The following is a 25,587-nucleotide window of genomic DNA, read 5'->3' on the forward strand; positions in this document are numbered from 1 at the left end:
ACGATAAATTTATAATTAGAAATTTGTAAGAAACTAGACTTAAGTTATAATATTGTTCACATCTAGTACAGGGTGTCCCACGAAACATGACAGTATGCAAGACGACTTGAATGTCGTCTTGATTTTTGATATAATTTGCTGCGTTTATTTGTCAACCTAATTTTAGAAGTAAAATTCTAGAGATAATAATCACAAAATACCCCTAGTCCTGCCATTTCCAAAATGTGGTCTGCTTCTTTTGTGCTTTCAATATTGCCCGAGATATGAAGAATTTCGTCCAGATTTCGACAATTTTGCTTTTATTTAACAAAATTGAAATCTGAACCAAACTCTTTATATCTCCGGTAATATTGAAAGCAAAAAAACGCAGACCACTTTTTGGAAATGCCAGGGCTAGGAGAATTATGCGATAATGTTTCAAGAATCATACATGTTAAAGTAGATAGAAGACTAAATGTCACAAATAAATTCAAATATCAAAGACGACTTTCAAGTCGTCTTGCTATTGTCATGTTTCGTGGGACACCCTGTATAATGTTCCTTAATCAATACTCATTTATCAAAATTGTAATATTGTTCCTAATTTTCATGCATTTAAGTATAACTAATAATTTCTTTTGGTTCTTAAATTGCTAATGTTCCTATTATTGTTCCTGCTAGCTGTGTCCGACCCACCTTAAATCCCTGTCCTAATCCTATATTTTTGTTCCTAATTCCTGAACAATCTGTATATTGTTCCTAAATCCCTGTCCTAATCCTTTATTTTTGTTCCTAATTCCTGAACAATCTGTATATTGTTCCTAAATCCCTGTCCTAATCCTTTATTTTTATTCCTAATTCCTGAACAATCTTTATATTGTTCCTAAATGCCTGTCCTAATCCTTTACTTTTGTTCCTAATTCCTGAACAATCTTTTCATTGTTCCTAAATCCCTGTCCGAATCCTTTAATTTTGTTCCTAATTCCTGAACAATCTTTTATTGTTCCTAAATCCCTGTCCTAATCCTTTATTTTTGTTCCTAATTCCTGAACAAACTTTTTATTGTTCCTAAATTCCTGTTCTAATCCTTTATTTTGTTCCTAAAATTTATAAATATGGGTTTTTAGTCTTTGGTCATTAATTTTGTCTGTTATTGAGTTTTTTTAAGTAAAAAAAAAATTTCGCCTGCAGCACGATTATTTGTTCCTAATTATTAATTTTTTTGTTCCTAAAAAATCTCACCCCCCCCCCCTCACTTAAATCCTGTATCCGCCCCTGATAATTCACAAACAAAAAATGTCCTGGCATTTCCAAAATGTGGTCTGCCTTTTATGTGCTTTCTTTGTCACCGGAAGTTGTGAAGAGGTTTGTTCAGATTTCGTCAATTCTGGTTGAATTCAATAAATTATGATTAGAACGAAATTCTAAACAAACTCCGGTAATATCGAAAGTACGAAAAGGGCAATATAATAAGAGAATTTTGTGGCAATTGTTTCAAGAATCGTTCAGGCAGGTTTACGAATGAATGCCGCAAAGAATTTTAAAGATCAGACTATCTTTAATAGCTTCTTACTAAGAAGCTACATACCTTGTTCCGTGGGACACCCTGCATCACATACATGAGCAGAGTAAAAACTTTAAATATCACAACTTGAAAAGATTTTTTGATCTTTAAGAAGTCTACAACAATACAGATAGTCCGATAGACACGATTTTTTATTTATAGAACCACAATGAATATATTTTGCAATGGGAAAAAACGTTCACAGGCTCCGATTTAGCCGACATTTTGCACATTTTTATGTGCTGGAAAACTGATTTTTTTAAAATCCTACAACTATTGGTTAAAAAAGTCAAATTTTTAAATTAAATAAATACTAAAATACTAATAATATTTTACCGGGGTAAATCAAAGACAAAAAGGTCATTAAAAAAACAGAAACTATTTAAAATGTATGTTTTTTTCTTTTTTGCAGCTTTAAAGACCTGTAACTATTTAAATATCAGTGTCTGGACTTTTAACAAGGGCTTATTTTTTCTACTAGACTATTAAGCACCCTAATAACATCCCCCCTCCTTTATTCAACAAACAGTACTTTAAGGATTCTTTATTTCGGAGTTAGGGACACCAAATTTATAAATGTAACCTCGTCCTAATTAGATTGTTCGACACGAAAAGAAGTGAAGAAACGCATAAGAAATAATTGCAAAAATTGGAAGTGTAATGCTTTACGCCTGAAACTAAAAAATGATAATTTTTAACACAGGAGGTGCATTATTTAATGAATTGGAAAAAAAAGAAATATAAAATTGAGACATCAAATACGCATCAAATACGTATTTTTTTCACTCTTTTGAATACTTTCTACCCCAAAATTCATTTATTATTCAATAGACATCGTTTCTTCTCCCCAACACAGCGAATAAAACACTGACATACATAAATTCAGTGTTTTTAAGAGCATAAAAGTTTAACTTGTCATTGCGGAGCAAATTCAACTTAATCCTGGTTCTCGTGCAAATACAAATTCGAAGAGTTTTTGTTTACTCGAAGGGTGTAGTAGTTTAAATAGAAAAATATTTACACACCTTTTGAAATTTTCCCAGAAGTCAGTGTTCCTAATGAGCAAAAGTTTAACTTGGTATTGCGGAGCAAATTCAACTTATTCCTGGTTCTCGTGCAAATACAAATTCGAAGAGTTTTTGTTTACTCGAAGGGTGTAGTTTAAATAGAAAAATATTTACCTCCCTTATGAAATTTTCTATTTTCCTCAGAATTCAGTGTTCCTTAGGAGCAAAAAAGTTTAACTTGGTATTGTGTAGCAAATACACTTGTTCCTGGTTCTCATGCATGAGAGTGATTGGAAACAAGTTTCCGTCAAATCATATCACTCCGTCCTGGTGAGATATTGGAGTTTTTTTAAGACTCACCTTGTACAACAGGAGACACCTTTTACATGCTTAGAAACTTTTTTTCTATTTAAGTTATTCCATTAATATCTTTTCCCAGACCTTTCTGCATTGTTCAGTATAAATGTTCATGACTCTTCCTCCAAAACTGAGGTCTGTACATCCTGGACCAGAAAACAGGTTTCTATCAAAACATATATCTTTGTCCTGGTGAGATATCGATGTTTGTAAGACACACCCTGAATAATGTAGGAAAATAGAGACGTTAAAAAATTTAAAATGATATTATATATTATGATATTATGATATAACTGAAGAAGTTAAAGAGCAAATGGGAAAAATGGGATGTGTGGATTGATAAGGATTAGGACAGAAGAGTTTACAATGATTTAAATGAAGATGGAAGAAAGAGTTATAATTAATACAGTAAAGAAAAAAGATTTTGGATGAAGATGGAAGAGTAAAGGCTATTTGATTCACGATTAAATTAAGATGGGAATGTAAAGGATAGAGATTAAAGGATTGGGATGAAGATGGAAGAATTAAGATCAGATGGAAAAGTCAAATTTAAATTTAATCAGAAATTTTGCCCATTTGAGCCAAATTGTCATAAAATTCTAAACTCCAAAATATACAGGGTGTATCTCTAGGAACCAGTGATATCTCACCAGGACAAGCAGACACGATTTGATGGATACCTTTTTTTAGTGGCATTAATGGAAACATATGTTATCCTCTTTAAAAAAAATCAAATGGCATTAGTCTGCTTTGTTTGCTCTTTGAGGCAATTCGGTGCAAGTTGTCGCAAGTTGATGATTTCTATAACATAAATAAACAGTAAAATAGGGAGCTAAACGTTCTTGAATGAACAATGTTCTTGAATGTACAGACTAAAGCTTTGAAAGAAGACTTATGGAACTTGAAATGTATTACATGCAGAAAGATCTGGGAAATTAATAGAATAACTTAAACAGAAAAAATTTACTAAGCATTTAAAAGTTGTCTCCTGCTGTACAGGGTGTGTCTTTAAAAAATCGCAAAATCTCACCAGGACAAAGAGATATGATTTGGCGGAAACAGGAACTAGTTGAATTAGCTCCGCAATACCAAGAAAATAAAAAATTCAATAGGGGGGGGGGGGAATATCTTTAGATTTAAACTACACCCTTCGAGTAAACAAAACACTTCGAATTTGTATTTGGCAAAAAGCTTATCGAATTCGAGTAAAATATCAAAGTGAAGCAACTAGATAAGTCCGGAAAGTCGAGAAAACAAAAAATACATGTAAAAGTTCACCTCGATAAAATAGTAAGAATCCAAACTTGAAAAGCTAGAAATAGAAAGTTTCTTTCATTTCGAATCTTTTTTAGTAAATTTCTTTCACATTTAAAAGACAATGCATCCATTGTCTCGAGACGTGGGGATTTATAAAAAAAAATTAAAGCTGGAACAATTTATAAACTTAATATCCATTGAAAAGGTAAAGGTCAGCTTAACTTATTCAACTCTTAATTGCTAAAAAATCAAAACTGAAGAAAAAAGTTTAAAAAACACCAACTCAATCTTTCATCATAATCTAGTGCATGCATGGTTCTGCACTAATATAATATCAAGTAACTAAAAACTTTGAGACAATCAAATCAAGTGTCACACCCTGGTTATTAAATAATTTTGAGTTTAATATTTTGTAACGCGTGAAAGACTGGTGAATAGGTTCCCGAAAGGGGATCAGTTTCCTTGTTTATATCTATATGAACAAAAACCTAAGATGTAATTCTTCATTAATCTTAATTTTAAACTTCATGACATATATGCTTGATATTTTAGCTGTTCTACAGATAGAGATCACTTATCACCAATTAGGATTTTAACAGCTGTATATCTAGCTAACAGGTAACGGAGATGTGAACTTGTTTCTATTTCTTTATGAACAATGTTTCAGACTTCATCCAATTATCTAGTTTACAGGCTCCATATTGATGAACTGTTAGTTTTCTTCCTTCTAATGAACAGTTTCTGTCTTGTATTTTACTTAATCCGGGTTCCAGAATGTGAGCAGTTTAATTTTCTTTTTTCGTGCAAGGTTTAATAAGAATAACTATCTTGCTTCTTGATCCAGGCTCAAAAATGTGAACAAATTGATCTTCTTTATTTTATGAACAAAGGGCTCAGGCTAAGCTTGAACCAGTTAATCTATCTTGCTTCTTAATTCAGATTCCAGAATTGTGACCATTTTAGTCTTCTTTATTTTATGAACAAAGGACTCGGACAAAGCTTGCACAAGTGTTATATCTTGATCCTTGATAAAGATTCTAATGTAAAAACTTAAGTTTTCTCTGTTTAACGAACAAAAGGCTCAGCCAAAGCTTGAACAAGTATTCTTTCTTGATCCAGATTCCAGAAATGAACAATTTAGTCTTCGTAATTTTATGAACAAAGGGCTCAGACTAAACTAGAACAATTGTTACAGCTTAATCCTTGATCCAGACTCCAAAGAGGAATAAATTGGTATTTTTTATTTTATGATATAAGGGCCCAGATTAAGCTTGAACTAGTTTAAATAACATGCTTCTTGATCCAGATTCCAGAAATGTGAACAATTTAGTCTACTCAATTTTATGAACAAAGTGGCTCAGACTAAACTTGAACAAGTTTTCTTTCTTGATCCAGCTTCTAGCAATGTTAACAGTTCGGTTTGTAAGGAACTATCAGACTAAGCTTGAACTTGAAGTTATATACATTATTTACATGATCCATAAAAGTAAACTGTCAGTTCTTATGAACACACGACTAAGCTTAATCAAGTTTTCTATCTTTATCCAGGTTGAATAAATGAGTGTGGATTTTCCTTGATTTTTATGAACTCGAACTCTGACAAAGCCAGAACTTCAGTTTTCTAAATCTTGATCCAGGCTTTAACAATACGTACAGTTAGCTATTTTCTATTCTTATCTTTTCTTCTCTTTCTTTGTCTCACAGAATGCACAACTAGCTGCACACAATTAAAAAGCAAAAAACCGTGTTCACACAAGTTCCAAACCAAATTGTTTCATGTCCACAGTATAACTTGTTAAACAGTGTCCCTGCAGATTTATTCACTCCATTTAGATTTCAGGTTTAGTTTACTCTAACTTGTGTTGTACGTCATATCCACAACAATGATTTTCCAGTTTGATCAGGTTTCTATGTTTGTCAAGATGATTGTGTTTCTGTACGTCTGTACGGTGTCGACTGTCGACTAGTCGAGCCTCGTTTAAAAGCTGATATCTTTTTAATAGTGCTCTGTCTCAACATACATGTAAATCTTGAATCTGAACAGGGTTTGAGAGGTTTGATTTTCTACAGGTTTCATATTTGAGTGTAAATTGTCCACACATGTTTTAGTAGATTTGAGTCCAGTTTTTAAACAGGTCTTTATGTCCACGAAAGCTTTTCTACTTTTCAACAACTAATATCACAGGTACGAAAGAGTAAGTATCAAGAAAAATACACACTTTCTTGATTTTTGGTTTAGACTGGAATAGCTTGTAACAATCTGAGCTTCCAGTTCAGTTTTCCGCTAGTCTTCATTGCTAGCTTCAAGCTTAAGGAGAAGTATAAATGGAAGTACTGATTTATATTCAACTGAAGGAAGTATAGGTTTCTTCCGTTAAGTTATAGAACTGAACTTTGCAACAGTGATAAACATTTTCAGGATCTGCTATTTTATATGAAGAGACAAAAAGATGTCTAAGATGGTAGACCCCCTGTCCATCAGTTTGTCATTATCAACCTTTGATCGACAGAAATATCGTACATCGATGTGATAAGCGGCATAGATTAAAGCCATAATAACGGCGTGTAGCCATAATAAAGCCAACCCTATAGAAGGCACATAGCTATAATGAAGGCTGGTTGTCATAAGGAGACTTGGAGCCTATATTGAAGACTTAGAGCCTTGCAAAAATATCTGGCCAAACCAGAACTAAACATAAAAAATGACCTTAGTACAATTGACGGTTTAGGAAAAGAGGGTTTACGGGAGAGGGGGATTTTGGCGGGAGAATATGTGAAGGGGCAACGGAGGATTATGATGGTTCGGAATAGGAAGCTGTTTTTAGGTGACTGCGTGTTCTTCTGGAGTCAAGAGAGTTAACGATTTCTTATCCGTCAATGTACTAAATATGATCATAATGAATATTTAACTTGAACCGGGGGAAATATTGACCACAAGGTCTGATCCAAAGAATAGATCTGAGTATCAGGCTGTCCGGCAACCTCCTGGTAGCAGACTATGGTCTCGATATATTTCAAGAAGGTCGATGAACTTCTTTCATCTTCAGGATACAACAAAGAATTCTCTTCAACAAATTTTATTACGAAAACACTCATCTGCGGTATGTACATCATCAAACATGGTAATAATTTTTTCAGATATATTCTTAGATTGATCAGGATCAGCGCTCTTGTTTCATGAAACTGTCAAGTTCTTTATCTAGCTGTTCCCTGTCTACTGGAGCTGGTTTCTTCCCTCCTCTAGCTCCACCACGTCCACCCCGCTTAGGTCCATTCCGCACATTTCCTTTAGCGCCACCAACTCCTCCTCGGATCCGTCCTGCTCCTCTTGCACCTCCGCGTCCTCCTCTTCCGCCGGTTCGGCCGCGTCCTTGAGCTCCTCCTCGCTTAACCATTCCACCACTGCGATTCATACTTCCGCCGCGCTTCATGACTCGTCCGCCGTTGGCTCGGTTTCTGCTTACGCTGGCAGATCTGGGCCGAGCCATGGGCTGTTGTCTCAGGGAGTTTGCGTCGGAGGCCATCTCTATCTTCATCGGTCTTCCGTCTAAAGGAACTCCGTCGTACTGCTTCAGAGCTAAATAAAACATAAAATTATAAAACCAAAAGCTTAAAAATATTCTAATAAAAGCATTTTAAGGCAGACATATTTAGAAGTAATATAACGTTTATTTTTGAAAATGTAAAATGTATTCATATATCAATGTTTTTAATGAGATGGCCTTGAAAATCTGTTCACGGATCAAAGTAGAATAAATTATTAAAAAGGCATTTAATACAGAGTAATACTGGGATAAATATTTCCAAGAATTGCCCCCCCCCCCCTTCCTCAGTGCAGGGGGGGATAATTTTAATGTTCAAAGGGGGGGGGGGGGGTGAAAAGAAAAATAATCATTTTTTATACTTACCCCAAAAAATTTTCTATTTTTCCCTGAAAACAATACAGCGAAATAAGCTTTTAAAAAATACTTAACATCTGTGGGGGAAAATATATTTTCAAAGAGGGAGCGAGGGGGAATGATTTTTCTAGAATAATTAGAGTAATAAATAGATTTAAACACATACCCTTGATGGCGTCAGTTCTACGTTCATAGATAACATCGGCTGTACCCAGAGATCGGCCGGAAATATCGTAGTGTACAGCTGTAGACTTGAGACGGCCGAACTCACTGAAAAGCTCGTGAATATCTGTATCTGTAACTCCGAAATCTAGGTTGGACACCATCAGTTTACCAGGTCCTGTGGAAAAAATAAGAAATATGAATTTTTATTAATATCAGAATTTTATAATTATCCGAGTCTACAGGTGGCAGTTAAAATTAGCTGAATTTATTTCCGGTGTTAACTAGTTTATTTAGGGTTTAAATAAAATAAATCATATCTAGGACACCCCACTCCCTTCAAACACACAAGCACCTAATTGAAATGTGTTTGTGCTTTCCACAGGACAAAAAAGTTTTTTCACAAAGTGTTAAAAATGTGAAGGAGGTAGGGTGTTCATTTACGAATTTCACTTCTTGTCTGAGTAAAAATAAACAATAAATATGAAATAAAAAAAACTTTTTTGATAAAAAAACTTGTTACAAATAATCTTTTTAGTTTTCAGCGAAAAAAAATCATGTTTGGAGAAAAATACAAACGAGGAAGTATATATTTAACTCAGAGTTTTTCATTTTGACACACATCAAAGTCCGACCTTGCATTAATTTAGCTCGTAGCCGGAACAAGGGAGCTACCCCCCCCCCCCCTCCCAGGTCAGGTAAATACTGACCTCCAGTGGTAAGTGCTGGCCTGCCGGTGAACCTATCGTGCTGCCAGGGATCTGTCATGTTCCTGGGACCGTCTCGTCTCACTAAATAAAATAAGTGTCATACATATTTGTGAAGAGTTAATAATTAATGAATACTTTATCAATTATCTTTATTAACGTCCTAGAATTTCGAGAAACTTGAAAGAAAAAAATCGCTTTTCTTCAAATGGCTTTCAGACGTAAAGATATTACTGTAAAAAATACCAATTTCTTCAAACTAAAAACGTGATTTAATCAAGGTTACAGACAGACACGTTTACAAACTAAATGTTAATCCTTTTTATCCTTTAATTCTAGGACTGTTAACATAATATTAATTCACACGAAATCAAGAAAGTTATTATGTTATATATTTATATGTTATGGGTTCACACAAAAACAAAAAATTCTGAAAATTTACATGGATGAAACACTATAAGCCAATTATTCTGGCACAGAAAAACTATTTGAATAAAAGCGTGCACTAGTTGGAGTCACTCATCCGAAACCTATGAAAATTGAGTGGGTTAGAGCGTGTTTAGTAACAGGCATAGCATAAAACTAGGTTAGCTAAAGCTATGTGAAAAACTGAAAACACCAGACTCCATTCCTACCAGATTTACTGCGACTTCTCATCATTCCTCCTCTGCCACCAGCACCTGCACCTCTTCCCCTCCTTCCCCTGCTAGCACTACGACCCTGAGATGGTTCCCGTCCACGACTCATGCTTCGACCCCTGTTCTCCGCCCTGCCCCGGCTTACACTTCTACCCCGGTCCAAGAAACCTTCTCCACCCCAGGTTCCACTAGAGGATCTAGCTCTAGGTCTACTTGAACTCCTAGCTCTGCTAGAGCTTCTTAAATTCATGTGTCTGGAGATCAACTGGTTCATCTCACTGACTAGTAAAATAAATCCTTTACTAGTGTTTCATCCTTCTAAACCAGATTTTAAATAAATAGAAACTTACCAACAGATCTGCTCCTGCTTCGCCCTCGCCTCATAACTCCTCCTCCTCTACCTGCTCCACCCCGGCCCCCACCTCGCCCTGCTCCTCTCCTTGGGGCTCCAGTAGCTCCACGAACTCTGCTTCGGCTGCGGCTTCTTCCGTTCTGAACAGGTCCAGCTGAGGGAGCACGGCTCCGACTTCTAGATCTACCTCTGGCCTCAACACGTCCTCCTCCTCCACCACCACCTCTACCCCGTCCTCCCCTACCTCCACGGCCACCTCTACCCCTGCTTCCACCACGTGCACTGCGGTTGGTCTTGATGATTTCATCCAAACTCATATCAATACGATCCGTCATCTTGAGTACTTTTCTGAAACTGGGAATGATTTTAATGAACACTGCATGGTGAAAATAATCCAATAAACTGAATAATTACGTCATGCTACACGAAAGCTTTAATTGTAAATAAGTAAAACTAAAAAAACAGATTTGATCATAAACAGGCAACAAATTTTACCGTCCAAACTCTACTTATTGAAGAATTTAAAGATATACGACCAGCCCCGGCGTGTAAAATGTAAATGTGTGACTGCGTGTGTGTATGTGTGTGTGTACTGTGTGTAATATCCCAGATACAAAATGGCGTCGCTAGCCAAGCGAAGTGCAACTGCTACCGTGGCGGGAAGGAAGTGTCCCGTACAGCCATGTAAATTAAAAGTGTTAAATTGAAAATAAAATAAAAATATTTTTAAAATATATGTGAATCATCTGGAAAGATTCAAAAGAAAATTAATATATTTTTTTTAAATCTACAAATTAAAATACGTTTGTCCTCCCCCCCTCCACCCATATACACCGTGGTAGGACTGTACCTACCTGACTCATCGTCAACTAAAAAATCCCTAAATTACAGGGTGTCCCACAAAACATGACAGTTGGTGAATAGTTCAATAAATGTGGAAATAACATCTACTTTTTTACTCTACAGAGGTTTGGTCCATCACCATCACCGAATTTTAAATGAATAGTTTAGAATGTCTTTTTCCATAATTTGTTGAGTTGTTTGGTACCAAAGATCAATATAAAATATTATATGGGAGTCATGTTATATTAAAATTGATTTAAAATTAAAAGATAATGAAGCAAAAGGATGTTTTAACTAAAAAAACGATTTTTTAAATGTCATGTTTCGTGGGACACCCTGTATTTACAGACACCCTTGGTTTTGGGTCCGTTTTCTCTTTTTTTGGGGGTCCGTCTCCAGGTTTAAAAAAAAGGTTTTATAAATTCTCAGTTTGTTGATCGGTTTCCTAGCGTTTTTTGGGTCCGTTTCCTCATTTTTGGGTTTGTTTCCATTTTAAACTTTTTTTGAAAACCGGAAATGGTAAAAAAAAAATGTACAACAAACTTTTTCAAAGTTCCCTACCCCATGAAAACCCATGGAAAGATCTTTTAATCAACTCCTAAAATCCGTTGTTTTTATGCAAACTTGAAACAACGGAGTAATGAAGCAAACGAAACTCCACAGTTGAGAGACACGACTTGAAGGACTTGAAGGACTTGAAGGAATTGAAGGACTTGAAGGACTTGAAGGACTTGAAGATCTTGAAGATCGATACTAAAATAATTCTTTATGCATCTTCTGCAAATTCTTTGAAAGATCTGTGACGATCTTAAAGTCGTCCATTAACTCTATGTACTGCCAGGCCCGTAGCCAGGGGGGACAGAGGTGCACCCCTTTCTTCTGAAAGGGGGGTGCAATGACGAATTTGCACTAAAATCTAGTTATCAATTAAATAGCCCGAGTAAAAGTTTGATTCCTTTCCCAAACCAAAATATAATCTATTCACTAAGAATGTCTCAATGTCAATAAATAAACTCTTATAAACAAAATATTAGAAATTGGTATTATTTTTATTCATCTTCATATTATCATAATGCTGCCGAGGGACAGGAAGCATTGATTTTAAATAATGATTTTTTCCCCCTCAAGTTACCATTAATTTATTTTTTATGTATATTTTATATGTAAACTGAAAAGTTTCAACATATCCATGGTTTCAACACTAAAATGTAACCCTTAAAAGCTTAAAGACACTTGTTAAAAGGTTAGCCTTTATAGTGTGCATAAAATAAAAAAGAAACAATATACTACTGTAAAAACAAACCAAGCAAATAATTTAAAAAAAAAAAATGTTCAGCGAACGCGTGCCTTTTTGCACCCCCCCCCTAGTAATATCCTGGCTACGGGCATGTGCAGGGACACCCTGTATTTTTCAAATATATGCAGGGAACACATAGGTAACAAAGATTCTAATGTGGAATCTAAAGTTTCAACAAATTCAAGTTTTACTGAAAAATTATACAATATTTATCGTTTCTATGAAAATGTAGATATTTTTTAAGAAACGTTTTCATCTCTATTTTTCATCCATTGAAGCTTAACACCACAGATTTAAGAAGAAGTGTCTGAATAAGATGAGTCTGCAGCAATTAATAAAATTTAAAAAAATAATTTATTAACACTTGTTAAATGGAAGTGTGTATATGATCGAATAGTTTACATAGTTAAAAAAGGTATCAATATTTTTCCAGAAAAGGTGTTTTTAGGGGAGAAAAGGTGTTTTTAGGGGGGCACATGTGCTCCCCCCCCCCTACACAAATGCTCTCGTACGCCCCTGGATAGCATCAAATTCAAACTAAAATGCGGAAAAATTTTCTTTCTATTATATAAATGTCATGAAATCTAAGCTTGACTTGCAATAATCTAAATTATTAACATTTCTTATAACTAACTTTAATCAAATTCAAACCATGCTATTAAAAAGTGAAAAAATTATTTTTGCCAAAAAACAAAAATACAATTGTTAGTTTGATAAACTACATTTGGTACATTTTACGGGCCATTCCCGCCTTAAGGGAGTGACCGGCTATGGTAGTTGAACTGAAAATTCAATCTTTAAAATCCTCATAAGTTGTCCATTTTTGAGGGATGATTTGAGAATCGATTTTCAAAAAAAATATTCAAGAACGACGACGAAAAATGAAGTGAAAATTCTATAGTAAACTAATTAATTGTTTAGGAACAGGTTGAAAAAATAAAAATTAACTATTATCATTGAAAAAAAGTAATCTTATTCAGTTGTTAGTTTCTGTATTGTTTCATTGTTCACAAATATTTTCTGTAGATTTCCTGGTAATTTTTATTGAAAAGACGACATTTGAAGAATTTGAAGAAATCTGCGAACAAATTTATAAAGTATAAGAAATTCAATATAACGTTGAAAAAGAAATAATTGATTAGAGAAAATTTCAACTGAGAAATTTGTTCTTAAACATCTAATTAGTTTACTGTAGAAAATTTTTTTATACATTTTTGTCGTCACTGTTTAATAATTTCAAACTTAGTAATTATACATGATTAAAACGTTTTAAATGTCTCAAATGAATCCTATAAACATTTCTCCACAATACCACATTCTGAGTTCAACTACCGTACATTGCCGGTCACTCCCTTTAAGCCCCCCCCCCCCCTGTAAAAACGCCCAGTTACGGCCCTGCATGTAAATGTCCTCTTCTTTATTTCTTTTTCAACAAATTACTTGAGAACTTGTGTCACTGACACTTTCTCAAATAAATCTTGTGTGATGTAAATAGAACGATGTCCAATCTCATAAAGTTTTTCAACGGACTTTCTTCCAACAATCCAAGGAAAGCCATGGAAAGTGAAAGATCCCCCCCCCCCCGGCCCCATTAAAATTACCTTTATGACGTGTGTTCATTGTCTGTGGAAGGCCAGATTTAATTTTTATTTTTTTCTAATTTTTGTTTTTAAAAATGTATTTGTGAATTATTGATTTTAAGCTGCACGATTTTTCTTGGTTCAAGTAAAACTGGAAATTTCGCGGATTTTTTAGTTAAAATTGGTGGGTTTTTCAGTTAACATTGGTGGATTTTTTTAGAAAAATCGACATTTTCCCCAGACAGAATATTTTAGTTTTGACTATAGCTCGATACCTTCCCTGCAGGTACATGTCTCATGTGAGTTGCAACACAATGATTGGTTTTAACGTTTTTTAGATATATCTAGCTGAAGTCTGCAGCGTTGCCTGTGAATTTAAAAAATATGATTTGGAATTTTTTAGCGTATGGTACCCCCGGGGTACTCAAGGCTTCCCTAGAAAAATGACAGCCCATTTGGTCCAGCCGTGATTTTACTATACCTTAGTTACAATACACGCTCATATATGTATGAGCGAAGAGCTTTATTTTATATATAGACAAACAGCTATTAACATACAGACAAGCAAATAAAGATTTAACAATATATGGGGGTTTGTTTAATATAAATATAAAGGAATTGAGTTTTTGCCACAAATTAAAATCTTCTGATTCCAATATCTTTGGAATCTGATGGTGCAAACCTTTGATATTTCAAACTTAGATTATTTTATCTATACGTATTAATAGTTTGAAATATCTAAGGTCTACGACATTGGGTCACAAAGATATAGAGATTAGAAAATCAGAGATTGTGGCAAAAACTCAACTCCTTTAAGTATAAATGATTTCTACCTTACACATTGCACACCTATTTGTAAAGCCATTTTACAACCAATCTTTTATCCTTACTATTTTATCTATGTGAAAAAAAAATTCATTTCGAGAAATATTTTAAACCTAAGTGAAATTAAATTATTTTTTTTCATAACTTATATAATTAAGGTTTTGTAAATAAAATTGCTTGACAAGCTATTATAATGCACTAATACGATTTACACAAATTTTGAAGACAAGTAAAAAGTAAATTTAAATTTATTTTTCTGTTTTAATTCGAACTTCTTTTTCCTTTGAACGTGCAAACGTTTTGTGTAGAGAATTTAGGAAATATAAGTTGAGTTAATTTAAATCTTCTTTTGATGTGCTACAGTTCTATGTAAAAAGATATGATGGGGGCTTGGTAAACATTTCTCAGTTTTGGAACAGCGAGAAGGCTACAATCATAGATTAATAACAACACAGATAGATGTCGTTTTTTCAAGATTTAGGGGGTTTTTGTTCGCAATAACCCTGAGGCAGACGCCCAAAGGAGTTACGCGCATTCCGCGAAGAATTACAAGATAGAGAGAGAGAGTCTGTTCTACACCGCATGCGCGTGACTCCTTGGTAAGTTGAGGAAGTATAAACACAAAGGAATTGTGACACTTTAAAGTCAAAGCTGTCTAAAAAAAACTCAGAAACCAAAGAGTTCTAAAAAGAATAACAAGGATTAAGATTGCCACTTTGCTTCAAAACAATGAAGAGGACATATAACTTAGAATTAATTATTACAACACTGACCTATAAAAGAGATAGCATACAGCTAATGATGGTAAAAGGCAAGGTGTAAAAGATCCCACTGCAAGGGACTATGATGAGACTAAAAGAGACTATGGCACCTCTTCTTATGACTATAAACAGCGGGCCTTTTTTGATAGGAATGAATGACAACATAAGACTTTACATTATAGATAGCACCGTGATCAAAAAGTTTCAAGCTTTCAATTAAAAATTTGGGAGAATTTTTGCAAATTTCTTGTCAAAACTAAATCTAGAAAGAAGTACTTAATAGTACAAAAATGTACATTTCTTGGGTTACAAAAAGTACATAAAAGTTATTAGGATAAAATCAAGGGCCAGTGCGTTGCAACCCAATTTTGAAAATTGATGCAACGTCTTTTGGAAATTAAGCCTGGATCTGTTACAGTGAGAGTTCTACTAGATTGAATTACACATATGAGATCTGGATATGAATACAGGAACTATACAGACACAATAGAAAAAGCTTTAAAAAATATTATCTATGGGGGGGGGAGCTAATACTTGCCCAGTTTGGCTATAGTTCTTAAGACCTCTATATCTTTGCAACCAAATGTTGTCGACATTTGATATTTCAAACCATCAATTCTGTTAGATCAAATAATCTAAGTTTGAAATATCAAAGGGATTAGTGTAAATACAACAATCCCCATATTTGTTAACCTGAACATACCCTAGTCATATTACGTTGTACATTGTCTGTAAATCTAAATGTACTAATCATAAGCTACGCAAAACTTGTAATGCGATTAGCCTAGCCTAGCTACGTCTGTAAACCTGTATTGTAATTAACTTATAACTACATCAGTGATTGGCTTAGCTAAGCTTATATCTATCCGGACTAATCTTATAAATACGTACAATACACTTAAACTATAGGCTGTATATATATATATATTGACATAAAACTTTACGACGATTAAAACATAGACATCTAAAATAAATTTTTTGGTGCAGACTCCGCTTTGATTACGGCAATAGAAGTAATTTAGTCATCGTTGAAACCTACGAACTCAGATCGTGCCAAGAGATTTGGTATTGATTGATTAAGAGCTTGTTTGAACAGCTATGTTTGTGTCTCTGTGATATTAAGAGCCGATGAGATCATACCCATTGGTTTTGCATTGATCGCTTAAGAGCTTATTTGAAAGCTACTCTTGTGTCCTTGTGCGACATTCAGAGCCGATAAAATGGTGCCCATTGGTTTGGCATTGATCGCTTAAGAGCTTATTTGAAAGCTACTCTTGTGTCCCTGTGTGACATTCAGAGCCAATAAGATTATGCCCATTGGTTTGGAATTGATCGCTTAAGAGCTTATTTTATAGCTACCCTTGTGTCCTTGTGCGACATTCAGAGCCGATAAGATTGTGCCCATTGGTTTGGCATTGATTGCTTAAGAGCTTGTTTGATAGCTACGCTTGTGTCCCTGTGCGTCATTTAGAGCTGATAAGATTGTGCCCATTGGTTTGGCATTGATTGCTTAAGAGCTTGATAGCTAAGCTTGTCTCCCTGTGCAACATTTAGAGCTGATAAGATTGTGCCCATTAGTTTGGCATTGATCGATTAAAGCTTGTTTGATAGATACACTTGTGTCCCTGTGCGACATTCAGAGCCGATAAGATTGTGCCCATTGGTTTGGTATTGATTGCTTAAGAGTTCGTGTCCCGGTTGACATTTATAGCTGACGAGTTGTACCTGGATTGATACAGTTTTGGACGAAGTTTTAAGAGAAGATTTTATTTTGTGGTAATACTCAATTCCTTTTCATGGTAAAAATGGAAGTTCATCGTATTCTAATGTATGCTTTTAAATTATATATGTCTAGTAAAAATTACAACGTTTATAAATTCGAAAATTGAAATAATTGTAAAAAGCCTCTCAAAACTTATTATCTTTGAAAGATAAACAACAAATTTTATAATAGAAAAGTTTCAACTCAACTAACTTTAATGAGAAACATCTCACACAGAGGTGGGCGCAAAATATTTTTTCTTTTGCAAAGTTATATTTCTTGAACGTTCATGGTTAATTTGGCTAATTTTGTCTAATATAGATTGTAAGAGTGGGAGTGTGGACAACTGTTGAACAAAAACTAATTCTTAAATTTATTAACATTGGACAAATGTTGCTAAATACATTTTTCAAGACTTTATCAAATATTTAATTTTAAGTCCGTAGTTCAAATACTAAAAAAAGGGATATCTTCGATTTTTTTGAATTTTTTTATATAACCTCTTTCCTGCTTTATGCATTAAATAAAACAATTCTTTGCAAAGGAACTGAACAATGCCACAATCTCTGTTAGTCTAGTTCCTAAATCTGTTCAACCTGATGGCGTAAACGTTTTTATACTTTTGGGGAAATATTGGATTTAATTAAGTCTGCAGTGCATTGAGAATTATGCATACTTAAGGCACCCTTTATCTTTTGTGGAGAAAGTTTAAACAATATTTAATTTTTCCATTCTAAAGAAAAGGTTATTTGTTTTGTTATTTGAACATTAATCATGGCCCCCTCTCCCATCCCTTTGCTCATTATGCTTCACGGCTTCTTGCAGGAGAAGAGAGGGGAGACATGATTTTCCATTAAATCTTGATCTTAGATCTACATATTTCTGTTTGACCTTTATCTCTCCTGATATCTCTCTCCGTCCCTGTCTCATATTTCCAGTAACCTCGAGTTACAGGGTTACCCACAGAGAGTGCAACTTCACTGACGACCTTAAACTTGTTGAAACACAAACACAAAAAAGGTTGATCTTGTTTTTCTCAAATATAATCTTGTCTGGGGTGTATTCAATTATATTCGAAAGAAGGAAAAGGGTTTACAGCTGCAGTGAACCATAAAATGTAGGAAATAAATTTCAAACATTCGTCTCTATAGTCTAATTCCTTTTTAGTTAACCCTTTATCATTTCAAGGGGAAACGAAAATTCAATTAAAAAAGTGGGGCATGGTCCGATACACAACTCTACCCTTTACAGTTTTGCCTCCGCAAAAAGGATGGAGTTATCACTGTTTTTCTTTCCCCAGTTTGATTATTTTCAATTGCGGATTCTTATTTAATGTTACTTTTTTGGTAGAGAAACAATGAAGTAAATTCTGAGAATAAAACACTTTTTAAGCTAGAAAAATGACGATATCTTCCAAATTAATGATCAGAAAAAAGTTTAAATGATACCATTGTAACTCGGGAATGCCCATCTTTATCTGGTGAGTCACCTGAAATTACAAGAAAGTCCCTTTAAATGATAACACCGTGATATCCTGATATAACTTTCTCCTATCCCATATCCTAATAACTGTATAAATACCTTTAACCATCCTAATCTTTCTTGTTCTGTTCTCCTTCATGTTTATCCGTAAAACCTTTTTTCGTTGTAATTCATTCTCTCTCATCCGTATCCTTGTTTCTCTTCCATCTTTAAATACTTCCAATATTTCACGTCTATCTTTAATTTTGTTTTTCAAACAATAATTCTTGTTTCTTTATAAATTTGTAATATTTTCTTCTATTTTATTCATCCTTCACTTCCTTCTCTATTCCTGTTTTACTTCCATCTTTATTTCTGTTTAACTTTCATCTTTATTTCTGTTTAACTTTCATCTTTATTTCTGTTTAAATTTCATCTTTATTTCTTTTTAACTTCCATCTTTATTTCTGTTTACTTCCATCTTTATTCCTGTTTTACTTTCATCTTTTTTTCTGTTTTACTTTCATCTTTTTTTCTGTTTAACTTTAATATTTATTTCTGTTTAACTTTCATCTTTATTTCTGTTTAACTTCCATCTTTATTTCTGTTTAACTTCCGTCTTTATTTCTGCTTACTTCCATCTTTATTCCTGTTTTACTTTCATCTTTTTTTCTGTTTTACTTTCATCTTTTTTTCTGTTTAACTTTAATATTTATTTCTGTTTAACTTTCATCTTTATTTCTGTTTAACTTCCGTCTTTATTTCTGCTTAACCTCCATCTTTATCTTTTATGCATATTTCTATTCCTTGTTATTCCTCTTCATTTCATATTCCTTTTCATCTAGACTTCAATTCCAGTTATAGTCGAAATGTTACCCCTCAAATTTTACATTTTTTACTTATTTCTCCCATATTTATTATTGATTCTTTTCCTTCTTCTTTAGTATTGTGACTTAAAAAACAGTGGTGCACCTTCAATAGTTCTTAATTCTAATGAGGTTTGGTAAAGACGACATTCGCGCTATAAGGTTCTCAGTTTGTGACTTACAGAATAAAAAAAATTGGGGGATGTTTCAAACTTACAGAAAATAACTAAATAATCTTTAAAAATATATAAAATGTTATTTTTTATAAATTTTTATAAATTTTCAACCTGATGTTGGAAACAAACCTTTAACATTTTAAACTTAGCTAAGATTTGATCTAACAGAATTTACACTTTGAATATTATAAGGTCTGCGACATTGGGTTGCAAAGATGCAGGGATTAGAAAATCAGAGTTAGTGCCAAAGACTCAATTCCTTTACTTTTTATAATAACTTTAACACTGCATGAAAACTCGTGTTGTCACTGATTAAAGTTCTGCTGCCCTTTATCCCTTCCAGCTACCAAGTTTCAATTCAAAGTTATAACGAGGCTCCTTCGATATCATTGTTTTTCTTTCTTCAACTTTCTTAATCTCTTCTATATATATCTAGTTCTAGATAATGCAAAATACCATTTTATGACACAAGCCTGAACGGAAACAAAACAGGATGTCTAAATAAGTACGGGACCTAAGTTCCGATAGTTGTAAATTACAAAGGTTGAATCAAAAACGATTAAGCATATCATATAATGAGCTTTTTAAAATGTGGTTGAAAACAGATTGGGCGAAAGGTTTATAAAAAGTAATTACACTTTGTCCTCCATGTTCACAAAAAAAGTACTTTTAATACCTTGCAGGGTGCCCCACATATTCAATATTCAACAATCCTTCGGCAAACTTTTTAAAAGTTTGTTCCTGGTACACCCTGTAAAGGGTTATATATACCCTATCGTGTTGCTCCTGTGTGTATTATAGTATATCGATGTAAGTTATTTTTCCTGCCAATCTTTTCCCATATTCTCTAATAATATCTTTCTCAGGCATCGTTTCCAGATACTTCTATATTCCATTCCAGGTTCTAATGGTCTATTTATATAGATAAAACTCACAACCCTCCTCCAACATAACGGGCTTAGTAAAATGGTAAAATATGGAATGGAGGTTTTTAAAAAGTCAAATTTTGCATTTTATTTCAGTAATTCCTGTATGTAATGTAACAGATAAATATATTTCCAGTTTCATTTCCTTATCTCTTATCTCTCGTTCCTTCTTTTCTCCGAGTTCTAGGAGTTCTATCTTCTCTATCTACTAATTCAAGTTTAGATGAAAGATCGTTACTCAGCCTTAATGATGCCTACTCCGGGTCTGCAGAATGTAACCTGTCACAGATACTGATATCAATCCTTCCCTCCCATACTCCCTCGCGCTCCCGTCCTAAATCATCATTCTTTCCCCTCTTGATCCCGTCTTTCACCCTCATCCCTCCCACCCACTCACCAGTCATTAACCCTCGGCGTTCCCAATCCCAATTCAATCCTAAATCCTCACCTTGTTAATCCCGCTTCTTTCGTACACCCTCATCCTTCCAATTCCCGCTCCCGTCATATACCTCATTTCTTCAAATCCCACTGCAATCCTACACCCTCATCCTTCCAATTCCCGCTCCTGTCCTACACCTCATTCCTCCAAATCCCACTGTAGTCCTACACCCTCATCCTTCCAATTACCGCTCCTGTCCTACACCTCATTCCTCCAAATCCCACTGCAGTCCTACACCCTCATCCTTCCAATTCCCGCTCCTGTCCTACGCCTCTTTACTTCAAATCCCACTGCAGTCCTACACCTTCATCTTTTCAATTCCCGCTCCCGTCCTACACCTCTTTTTCTTTCAAATTCCACTGCAGTCCTACACCCTCATCCTTCCAATTCCCGCTCCTGTCCTACACCTCTTTCCTTAAAATCCTACTGCAGTCCTACACCCTCATCCTCATCCTCATCCTCATCCCAATCACTCTCCCGTCTCGTCCTTAAACCTTAAATCTTTAGGAGAACTAGTTGGTATGTTGTAATTTAATCTTTAGGAGAACTAGTTGGTATGTTATAATATATAATCTTTAAGAGAACTAGTTGGTATGTTATAATATAATCTTTAGGAGAACTAGTTGGTATGTTATAATATAATCTTTAGGAGAACTAGTTGGTATGTTATAATATAATCTTTAAGAGAACAAGTTGGTATGTTAAAATATATAATCTTTAAGAGAACTAGTTGGTATGTTATAATATAATCTTTAAGAGAACAAGTTGGTATGTTATAATATAATCTTTAGGAGAACTAGTTGGTATGTTATAATATATAATCTTTAAGAGAACAAGTTGGTATGTTATAATATAATCTTTAAGAGAACTAGTTGGTATGTTATAATATATAATCTTTAAGAGAACAAGTTGGTATGTTATAATATAATCTTTAAGAGAACAAGTTGGTATGTTATAATATAATCTTTAGGAGAACTAGTTGGTATGTTATAATATAATCTTTAGGAGAACTAGAGTCGGTATAATTCATAGATCTTTAGGAGAACTATAGTTAATATTATACAAAGATCTTTAGGAAAACTAGATGGTATAATACATATATATTTAGGAGAACTATATATGTTGGTATAATATATAGATTTTTAGGAAAAGTTGGTATAATGCATAGATATTTAGGAAAACTATAATTGGCATAATACATAGATCTTTAGGAAAAGTTGGTATAATACATAGATCTTTAGGAGAACTATAGTTGGTATAATACATAGATATTTAGGAGAACTATAGGTGGTATAATATATAGATCTTTAGGAGAATTATAGTTAATATAATACTAGATATTACGGAAAACTAGTTGGTATGATACAAAGATTTTTAGGAGAACTATAGTTGCTATAATATATAGATCTTTATGAGAACTAGTTGGTATAATGATCTTTAGGAGAAATATAGTTGGTATAATACAAAGATCTTTAGGAGAATTATAGTTAATATAATAATAGATATTTAGGAGAACTATAGTTGGAATAATATATAGATATTTAGGAGAACTATAGTTGATATAATTTATAGATCTTAAGGAAAACTAGTTGGTATAATACATAGATCTTTAGGAGAACTATAGTTGGTATAATACCTATGTATAGGAGAACTATAGTTGGTATAATACAAAGATTTTTAGGAAAACTAGTTGGTATAATACAAAGATCTTTAGGAGAACTATTATATTTGGTATAATACATAGATCTTTAAGAGAACTAGTTGGTATAATACATAGATCTTTAGGAGAACGATTACAAGGATAAATTTAGTCTTCTGCCTTGAATATTGACTTTTAATGGCTTTTTTAGTTACTTGGCCGATAAAGAAACTAGTTTAAGTTGCAGAACAAAACTAGTATTCTATAATCCATAGATCTAGAAGGCTAAGAAGAACTAGCATTCTAAAATACATAGATCTAGGAGGTTTAGAAGAACTAGTATCCTAGAATACATGGATCTAGAAGGTTTAGCAGAGCTAGTATCCTAGAATACAAAGATCTTAGAATGTTTGGATGAACTAATATCCTAGAATACAAAGATTTAGTAGGTTTAGAAGAACTAGTATCCTAAAATACATAGATTTAGAAGGTTACTAGTATTCTATAATCCACAAATTTAGAAGGTTTAAAAGAACAGTATCCTATAATACATAGATTTAGTAGGTTTAGAAGAACTAGTATTCTATAATCCACAAATTTAGAAGGTTTAAAAGAACAGTATCCTATAATACATAGATCTAAAAGGTTTAGAAGAACTAGTATTCTAGAATACATAGATTTAGAAGGTTTAGAAGAACTAGTATCCTAGAATACATAGATTTAGAAGGTTTAGAAGAACTAGTATCCTAGAATACATAGATTTAGAAGGTTTAGAAGAACTAGTTTCCTAGAATACATAGATTTAGAAGGTTTAGAAGAACTAGTATCCTAAAATACAAAGATTTAGAAGGTTTACAAGAACCAGTATCCTAGAATACACAGATTTAGAAGGTTTAGCAGAACTAGTTTCCTAGAATACACAGATTTAGAAGGTTTAGCAGAACTAGTATCCTAGAATACACAGATTTAGAAGGTTTAGCAGAACTACTATCCTAGAATACACAGATTTAGAAGGTTTAGCAGAATTAGTATCTTAGAATACACAGATTTAGAAGGTTTAGCAGAACTAGTATCCTAGAATACATAGATTTAGAAGGTTTAGAAGAACTAGTATCCTAGAATACGTAGATCTAGCAGGCTTAGCAGAACTAGTATCCTAGAATACATGGATCTAGAAGGTTTAGCAGAGCTAGTATCCTAGAATCCACAGATTTAGAAGGTTTAGAAGAACTAGAATCCTAGAATACATAGATTTAGAAGTTTAGAAGAACTAGTATCCTAGAATACATAGGTTTATAAGGTTTAGAAGAACTAGTATCCTATAATGCATAAATATAAAAGGTTTAGAAGAACTAGTATTCTAGAATACATAGATCTAGGAGGTTTAGAAGAACTAGTATCCTAGAATACATAGGTTTAGAAGGTTTAGAAGAACTAGTATCCTAGAATACATAGGTTTAGAAGGTTTAGAAGAACTAGTATCCTAAACTACATAGATCTACGAGGTTCAGAAGAACTAGTATCCTAGAATACAAAGATCACTGAGGTTTAGAAGAACTAGTATCCTATAATACATAGATCTAGGAGGTTAAGAAGAACTAGTATCCTAGAATACATAGATCTATAAGGTTTAGAAGAACTAGTAACCTAGAATACATAGATCTAGAAGGTTTAGAAGAACTAGTAACCTAGAATACATAGATCTAGAAGGTTTAGAAAAACTATTATTCTATAGATGTATAGAGGAACTCGCAGGTTGTTAAATATCTATAAGAATCTATGATATACCTTTTAAATCATATACTACTCTAGTAAGACCAAAAGGACTAGATGTTAAGACCGGAATAGTAGAGGTATTTCCGGTCTTTCTTGATTAAGCAAGGTTTTAGGTTTAGATACGAATTTGTCATTAAAAATGCAGTATTTTGCATTCTTAATACCAGATATATCTAATCTAGTATTATCCTGTTTTATTAGGATTTATTCTCATATAACATACAACCGTCCTGATTCTTGTTTTCTTTCTATATATACATGGGTACATTGGTGAAAAATTCATGCGCATCGTAATTTAATTTTTTTCTTTACTGTATATTTTTAACCTGCAGTTTTGTAGTTATTTTGCTCCAGTTTGTGTAAAGAATCTATTTTTTATATCAATTGTCTCACACATCATTTCCTGCTGATATATGCTGTACAAAATATCCATAAAGTGATGTATATTTGTTCGGACACGCAACTAGGGGGGGCCCTAACACTTTTTCTTAAGGGAGGGCATGCCCCCCCCCCTTAAGAAAAAGTGCCCCCTCCTTTAGGGTGGGATGGGGCAAGAAGTCCTTAACAGGGGTCCATATAGTTGCCATCTTTAACTAATTTTCTCGAAATTTAGAAGAAAAAATAATAGGCCCCCGGAGTAATTTTTTAACCAGCACTCATTTATGTCCCCAACTCTTAAAGCAAACTCAGATTTTAGTATAACATTTTTCAATATAAACTCAAATTCTTTTTAATATTGCCCCCTTTCTTAAAAAAAGCCCCCAAAGTTCGATTTTTTAAATTACACTCATACATTCTTATTCAAATTGCCCCACCAGACTTAAAGCCCGCTTTTTAAGAATGCCACCAAATATTCATAATTTGCACCTAAATTAAATTTTTTTTTATCCCCAAATGTTTAAGGTAATTACTCCATAATTAAGAAGTCTTGCGCCCAACAAAAAAAATAACCCTTTGATCAAAAAAAGGGCCTTCATATACTTTGAAAATGCCCTTATATAAAAATATTTGCCCTCAAAATAAATACTTAAGAATTCCCATACACAAATTGGCCAAACACGATAAAAGCCCCCAAAACAAAATTTGCCCCTAAAACAAAGGTTTAAAATTTCCCCTAACTGAAAATTGCCACCAAAATTTGTCCCTGAAATATAGATTTAAAATTTTTCCCACACAAATTTGCCCCAAACTGAAAAGAATGCCCCCAAATGTAAAAATTTACCCCCAAAATATCCTCAATTGGTAAGGTAGTTTTTTCATGGTTGAGTATAATACACATTTTCTTGCCCCCCCCCAGAAATGTTTAGGGGGGAG

General features: G+C 33.6%; 1 protein-coding gene across 2 annotated transcripts; it reads right to left on the reverse strand.

The window, feature by feature from the left end:
• Nucleotides 1–7,225: 7,225 nt before the first annotated feature.
• LOC111704633 (THO complex subunit 4) lies at nt 7,226–13,750 on the reverse strand. Of its 2 annotated transcripts, XM_023476927.1 has the most exons (6): nt 13,664–13,750; nt 9,921–10,276; nt 9,568–9,852; nt 8,936–9,016; nt 8,230–8,403; nt 7,226–7,741 (listed from the first exon to the last, which is right to left on the reverse strand). In XM_023476927.1, the coding sequence occupies exons 2-6, from the start codon at nt 10,255–10,257 to the stop codon at nt 7,326–7,328; spliced, it is 1,293 nt and encodes a 430-aa protein (XP_023332695.1). In that variant the 5' UTR covers nt 10,258–10,276; nt 13,664–13,750; the 3' UTR covers nt 7,226–7,325. The 2 variants fall into 2 exon arrangements, with proteins under 2 accessions (XP_023332695.1, XP_023332703.1); XM_023476935.1 differs by lacking the exons at nt 9,568–9,852; nt 13,664–13,750.
• Between the last annotated feature and the right edge of the window lie 11,837 nt (nt 13,751–25,587).

Source organism: Eurytemora carolleeae, unplaced genomic scaffold (assembly GCF_000591075.1).
Source record: "Eurytemora carolleeae unplaced genomic scaffold, Eaff_2.0 scaffold2, whole genome shotgun sequence".
Lineage (NCBI taxonomy): Eukaryota > Metazoa > Arthropoda > Copepoda > Calanoida > Temoridae > Eurytemora > Eurytemora carolleeae.

Coding starts and splice junctions, on each gene's coding strand:
- LOC111704633 (XM_023476927.1), bottom strand. CDS start 10,257: ATGACGGATCGTATTGATATGAGTTTGGATGAAATCATCAAGACCAAC. Junction 9,853..9,920: donor AAGCAGGAGCAGATCTGTTG/GTAAGTTTCTAT, acceptor TTATTTTACTAG/TCAGTGAGATGAACCAGTTG. Junction 8,404..8,935: donor GCCAGCACTTACCACTGGAG/GTCAGTATTTAC, acceptor TTTTTTCCACAG/GACCTGGTAAACTGATGGTG.